At 50.8% G+C, this 6629-nt stretch overlaps 1 protein-coding gene across 5 annotated transcripts in view; it reads right to left on the bottom strand.

Annotated features, from left to right (window-relative positions):
- The window catches only part of FAM3D (FAM3 metabolism regulating signaling molecule D), a 36082-nt gene that overhangs the window by 3359 nt on the left and 26094 nt on the right, over window positions 1–6629 (bottom strand). For all 5 annotated transcript variants that reach the window (XM_038565995.1, XM_038565998.1, XM_038565994.1 and 2 more), the window contains exons 7-8: window positions 4088–4138; window positions 136–220 (exon numbers count right to left, since the gene is read on the bottom strand). In XM_038565995.1, the coding sequence (XP_038421923.1) occupies window positions 136–220; window positions 4088–4138 (136 nt within the window). The remainder of the gene's footprint in view (window positions 1–135; window positions 221–4087; window positions 4139–6629) is intronic.

Raw genomic sequence — 6629 nt, 5'->3', positions numbered from 1 at the left:
ACTTGTCTGGTTATTTCCCTAGGAGAAGCTGCTGGAAGATCAAGCCAGCAGGAGAGCGGGGAAAGGCACTGATAGGGCTTGGAAGCATTTGGTTCGCTTCAACCCATGGCCCGGCAGGTGGAGGTTCCCACTTACTTGGTTCCTGGGTCATCATAGGAGGCCACAAGCACCAGCGCACCCTCTGGAATTTCTTGAAGGAATTTCTCCAGGAGCTTAATATCTGAGGGAGGAAGGAAAGCTGTCATTTAAGGGAAATGACAGCTGGTCATTCTCATTCTCTGCTGCCCTGATGATCCAGGAGTGGCTGGGGTCAGCAGGAAGGGACATCCTGGGTGGAGCTCCCTGCAGCCTTTGTCCAGGGGAGAGCAAAGTGCACAGAGCAAGTGGACCCTCATTCGGATGGTCAAGGGTGGACACTGGAATTCAAAAGTTCCACAGGCAGTTCTGATGTGCAGCCAGGAGTGAGAGACATTGTTCTAAGGGCCCTTGGGGACCCAAGGTATGGAGCACAGGCATCTCTCAGGAACTCTGGGCTCTTTGCACACCCCTTCCAACCCCCTGCTACACTAGTTAAGAACCTAACTTGTCTATAGGATATACTCACTGGACCACAAGCGACTCAGGTCACTGAGAGAGAACAACAGTGTCCTACAATTCTCCAGTTTATGCCAAGGAACAAGCCTCCCTTTGCATCTTTAATATCTCCCTGCACCTGCAAAATCTCTGCATTTAACAGAGAGCAGGCCTAGGTGCAGCACCTGGGGCGGGGGGCATCGGCACCCAGCTCACTTCAAGGGTATGGATTTGTTTCCATTGTGCTTATTTTTATGGTCACCTTTCTTGCACAAAAACTCGTAACTTAGGGCAGTGATATAATTTCCTTTTAACATATATTTAGATTAAAAAAAAGGGAGCCAATTCAAAGGAAAATACTAATAATTCAGATGATACTCTGGATGTGGTGTAGCTGGTACAGGAGGCTCTTGAATAATTGAGGAAGTATGGGCAAGATTGGCCTAGTGGGAAAAGTAGGGGTGACATCTGTCAAATGAGGATGATTTGTAGCCCTGCCCACAGCATTTTTGTAAAGAGTAAATTGTGACAATGACTCTGGGCATATGGAAAGTACACTATAATGGAATTGCAATTATTAGCAGGATTGGCGACATAAATTTTAGGGTCCATTGCAAAATAAAAATTTGGAGTCTTTCGTTAAAAAATTAAGCATTTCAAGACTGTGAAGGCAGAGCATCGGACCAAACCTGAGTTTGCACTAAGTGCAGGGTCCTGTATGGCACACACCCATGAAGAAGAGCCAGTTTTTAGTAGTCCCCAGGGATCCCTGAGACCTAGGGGAAGAATCAAATCCTGACAGCAAGGCCAGCTGCCAACCAGCTCAGTAACACAGAGGCCTGCAGTCAATGACCACAGTGGCTCTGTTAGTGCAATGGCCCTTGATCTCCTTTTTAAAAAGATTTTATTTATTTGAGAAAGAGTGTGAGAGAGGAGAGTAAGCACAAGTTGGGAGGGGAGGGGCGGAGGGAGAAGCAGACTCCCTGCTGCTCAGGGAACCCATGTGGGGCTCAATCCCAGGACCCTGGGATCATGACCTGAGCCGAAGGCAGATGCTTAACCTGCTGAGCCACCCAGGTGCCTTTGAACCCTTGAACTCTTGAGACAAATAGGGAACTCTGAAAATTGGTTGAAGCCATTAGCTCTAGATACCAAGATCTGTTCTGGTCTGGGATGGACAGTAATGTTTAGAAAAAAATGAAGTGTGCCTTCTGTTAATTATCGTCCCACTTTAAGAAGTCATAGTCTCCCTTTGTCTCTTGTGGGAAGGGGCTACTTGTCCTCAACTGCTTCTGTTTCTGGGTCCCCATCAGCCACGGTTACATCCATGTTCATAATAGAGTAATATAAAATTTAGTTTCCTTTAAATTATTTTTTACCCTTTTTGACAACCTACAGAATGGGAGAAGCTATTTGCAAATATCTTATCAGATAAAAGCTAGTAGCCAACGTCTATAAAGAACTCATCAGACTCAACACTCAAAGAATAAATGATACAGTCAAGAAATGGACAGGAGACATAAATAGGCATTTTCCCAAAGAAGACATACAAATGGCCAACAGACACATGAAAAAGTGCGCAACATCACTCAGCATCAGGGAAGCACAAATCAAAACCGCAGTGAGATACCACCTCACACCAGTCAGAATGGCTAAAATGAACAAGTCAGGAAAGGACAAATGTTAGTGAGGATGCTCAGAAAGAAGAACCCTCTTACATGGTTGGTGGGAATGGAAGCTGGTGCAGCCATGCTGGAAAACACGGTGGTTCCTCAAAAGGTTGAAAATAGAGCTAGCTACTCTATGACCCAGCAGTTGCACTTCTAGGTGTTTACCAAAAGGATACAAACATAGTGATCCGAAGGGGCACACCCCCCCAATGTTTATGGCAGCAATGTCCATAACAGCCAAACTATGGAAAGAGCCCAGACGTCCATTGACAGATAAAGATGTGGTGTATCTATATACACAATCGGATATTACTCAGCCATCAAAGAGAATGAAGTCTTGCCATTTGCAATGATGTGGATGGAACTAGAGGATATCCTGCTAAGCAAAAGAAGTCCATGTGAGAAAGACAATTATATGATTTCAGTCGTATGTGGAATTTTAGAAAGAAAACGGAGGATCACAGGGGGAGGGAAAAATGAAACAAGATGAAATCAGAAAGGGAGACAAACCACAGAGACTCTTAATCCTAGGAAACAAACAGGGTTGCTGGAAGGGAGGGGGGGTGGGTGGATGGCATAACTGGGAGATGGGCACTGTATGTAATGAGCACTGAATGGACCCCTGGGTCCCTCCCCAGGCCAGGCGGGGCCCCTCCCACTGGGTGCCAGTTCCCACTCAATCCCCTACATCAGTCTCATGAAGTAGACACTGTGGTTTACCTCTATTTTACAGACGGCAAAACTGAAACTCAAAAGGTGTCACCTGCTTCAGCCTGAAGTTCCTTTGTCCATAAACCTGGCCCTGGGCCACCCCAAACCCATTCAAGGTCCTGGACAGAGCCCTCGGCCCCTAGCCTGCCCCACCTTCTCCTCACCAGGAGGGGCCTCGCATGACTGCATGTAGACACCCCCAGTCTGCCCGTCCAAGCTCCGTCTTCACCTCCCTCCCCTCCAGCCACTGCCCTGCCCTGGCCACCCCTCAGTCCTAGGGGTGTGTGTCTGCAGCTCCTGTCCTAGCGGGGCACACCTGCATGAAGTCTGCGTGATACAGGCTTCTGGTGGGCACATTATCTAGCCCTGCAGACCCTCAGACCCACCGTGGGAGGTGAGACTCAGCTGGATGATGGCCACCAGGGGACCCACGAGACCATCTGAAGCCCTGGGCCCGGGCCCGGGCGCCTGTCTCTGAGGGTGCTGCTGCAGATCACCTTCGGCACGTCCCCAGCTGTGGCTGCTGGGCACGGGAGGCAAAGTGAGCTGAGCTGGGATCTGGGAAGCGGGCTCATCTGACCTGATGGAAACCAGTCCTTGCAGGACCACAACTTCTGTAGGTCTGTGAGGGGCTGCCCAGATGCTTTTTCGCTCCTTGCTGAGGTTCCTGGGTCAGCGGGAAGGAGGAGGGTTGCCAGCTGGGCTTGGGACTGATTCTAGCACGTTTTGGAAGATGTCAGGGTGAGAGTCCCACCCCCATCATGGCTTTGCCAGGCAGCCTGTGGGTGAGGAAGTTGCTGGCAGGAGCTTCCAGCCCCGGCAGGTCAGCGTCCTGTCCCCAGGTTAAGGGCAGGGAGGACAGTGGGATGGCTACCTGCACAGAGGAGCTCAGAAAGTGTGTCTATGCCGCGAGAGAAGAAAAGAAGTCTGCAGAAAGACACAGAGAGCTGGGAGCCTCAGAGCTATCCTTCCTGGGCCTTGGGAGGCCTTGTCCTTTGGCCCGATAGAGACCTCCGTGGCCTTAGAATAAAATACCTTGGGGAGGCCTGGGTGGCTCAGGGGTTGAGCGTCTGCCTTCGGCTCAGGGTGTGATCCTGGGGTCCTGTGACCTCAGTGCCAACAGAGGTGCTTACCTCCAGAGTACATGTCGAAATACTTCTGTGTCAGCACCATTCCTGTGGTTCCTGGGGATAAGAGAGCAAAAACCATGATTTCCTGAAACAGGTCATCCTATCATTTTACAGAAAATAGCTAGTCTTTAGTCTAAGACTTAAAAATAGAATAATAATGGGAGTAAAATCAGGTCCTATAGAAAGCATGCAGGACTAAGTTGGGGCCCAATAAGTTTTGGGCTGATCTGAGAGGTATGAGAACACAATAGTGGAGGATCTCTGGAATCGAATGGTATCCAACCAGTCTGGGTCTGTCTTCCGCCTTGCCACTTCCTAACGCACCACTTGGTATTTTGACCTCAATTTTTGGCATCCGAACAATGGGCTATGGGAACTAAGGGAGATGGGTTTTAAAATAGGTAGTCAACATACAAGATAAATTTTAGCTGGAGAAGAGTGGTAAAAATAACTGCAATCATTATCATCATTCCTCCCTGAACAGGAAATCTATAATTTGAGTCCTCCGACTCTTGGAGGCAAAGGGGTTTGCAGTGGGCTAAATGTATGCAAAGCTCTGAGCTCAGGGATCTGAATTGCATTTGTAGGTTTTTGCAAAGGGTTCTAAGTCCTATGGGGAACCAGGTGTTTGGGGGGGGGTCGCAGTTCCCCGTCTGTGCCACTAGATGGGGGTGTTGCAGAGGGGATGGCAGCTCTACGTTTTCACCACTGGTCCCATCCCCCCACCAGTTTGTGGATCCCTGAAGAGTGGGGACAGGTGCTGGGTAGTGGAGGCTCCCCTGCTGGGTGGAAGAGTGGGGGCTTTACACTGCAGCCCTTCCTGGATTCTCGGAGCCACCAGTGCAGGGGCCTTGGAAGCAGGGGGCCAGGGTGTGTGTCTGTATGCACACGAAACCATGATCATGTTCATTTGTGGATTTTTCTGGAATTAGAGGGAGAATGTGTAGTTCGAACAGTTTCTTAAAGGAATCTCTGCCCCTAAAAGATTGAGAACCACTAATCTTTAGCAATTCTTGCTGGCTCATTATACAGATGAAGCCCTGGGAGTGATTGGTTGGACTTCCCCACAGCCGCATGCAGTAGATGCTTCCAGGGGTTTTTAGCTTAGGGAGGTTCAGTTCAGCTGAGGGATTGAGACCTGGAGTCAGTCAGATCCAGGTTCAAATCTAGCTGATTCTGTTGGCTGTGTGACCTTGGGCAAGTTGCCTAACCTCTCTGAGCCTCCATTTTCTTACCGGGAACATGGGGATACTGTGCACATGCCACCGTAGTTTCGGGGTGAGGTTGAATGAAATAGCGAGCACACAGTGAGTGCTCAGTAAACCTTAGCTCTTAGGGCTTGTTTTTGTCTTTGTGCTTTGTGAGGCAGCGGGGAAGGCCACCCCAGTCTGAGCCAGTTCCTGGGAGACTTCTTCTGCAGTGGCCCATTTCAGGGAAGAGAGAGCCAGCAGGTTTCCACCAGATGGGCTGCAGTCACGGCCAGTAACTGCCCTCCTCACTGGGGAGGGGGTGTGGGGGGGGAGTGGAGATTGGGTAGAAGAGTCACTGTAGACGGAGACTCCACCGTCTTCTGCTGGCCCGGCCTCCCTGTAGGTTGGAGCCCCCAATGGAGTGAACCAGGCCTGGCTCTCCTTCTCAAGACTTGGGAGGGGCCATGCCCTGCTCGGCCCCACTTTCCCAGGCTCCCAGGAAGTTGGCCAGGGCTACCTTCTGACCTCCTGCTCTGGGTGAGGCTCCATTTTTGTTTCAGGCTTTGACCTTTCCCCTGACTCAGCGGTTCTTGACAGAAGGGAGAGGGCTCCCCTGGAACAACAGGCCAGGCTTCCAATCCTACCCTGGCCCTTCCTAGGTGTGTTCACGCGGCCATGCCATACACAAGCTTCACCTTTTCCTCCTGGAGTGTCTGCTGTGCCCTTTCTCTACTTGCCCTAGTCTTTGTCCCAGGAAGTGGCTCTTAAATTCAGGGAAATGGTCTTTGTTCTCCATCTAAGAGCTGAAAGCAGAGGGGAGGGTCTTGGCTAGGGCAGACACCTGCTCCTTATTCCGTCCCTATAAACCCATCCCCTCCTGAAATGTGTCCCTGTTTCAGGCTTGGCCTGCAGCTGTTCCCTGCTAGAGATGCAAAGTAGTGAGGCTGTGGGCCTCCCCCCACATCTCCCTGCCTCCAGCCTCCCTACTCCAAGCTGGAAGGAAGTTTCTGGAATGCAGGGCTGGGCCCTCATGTCCTGATAAAGCCTTTCGCAGGCTCCCTATTGTCCTTAGCTTCAAGCCCGTATTTCATAGCAGGATGGTACCCCTCACCCTGTCACCCCTGCCTGCCTCCCCAGCTGTACTGGTCACCCCTGCTTCTCTAGGGCAGCCAGAAAGACCCTCTGTGGCCCCCAATGTCTCTTCCCACTCCCTTCTCTGCTCCCTCCACACTGTTGTCCCTGCCTCAAAGGAGCCTCTCCTACTTTCTTCCTGGCCAACCCCTCCTATCTTTCAGGCCTCGGCTGACCAGCACCTCTCTCTGGAAGCCTCCCCTGACTACTGCCGCTCCCAGCTC

Source organism: Canis lupus, chromosome 20, assembly GCF_011100685.1.
Source record: "Canis lupus familiaris isolate Mischka breed German Shepherd chromosome 20, alternate assembly UU_Cfam_GSD_1.0, whole genome shotgun sequence".
Classification (NCBI taxonomy): Eukaryota; Metazoa; Chordata; class Mammalia; order Carnivora; family Canidae; genus Canis; species Canis lupus.
The sequence above is the reverse complement of the archived record's forward strand: the minus strand, read 5'-3'. Positions and strand labels throughout refer to the sequence as shown.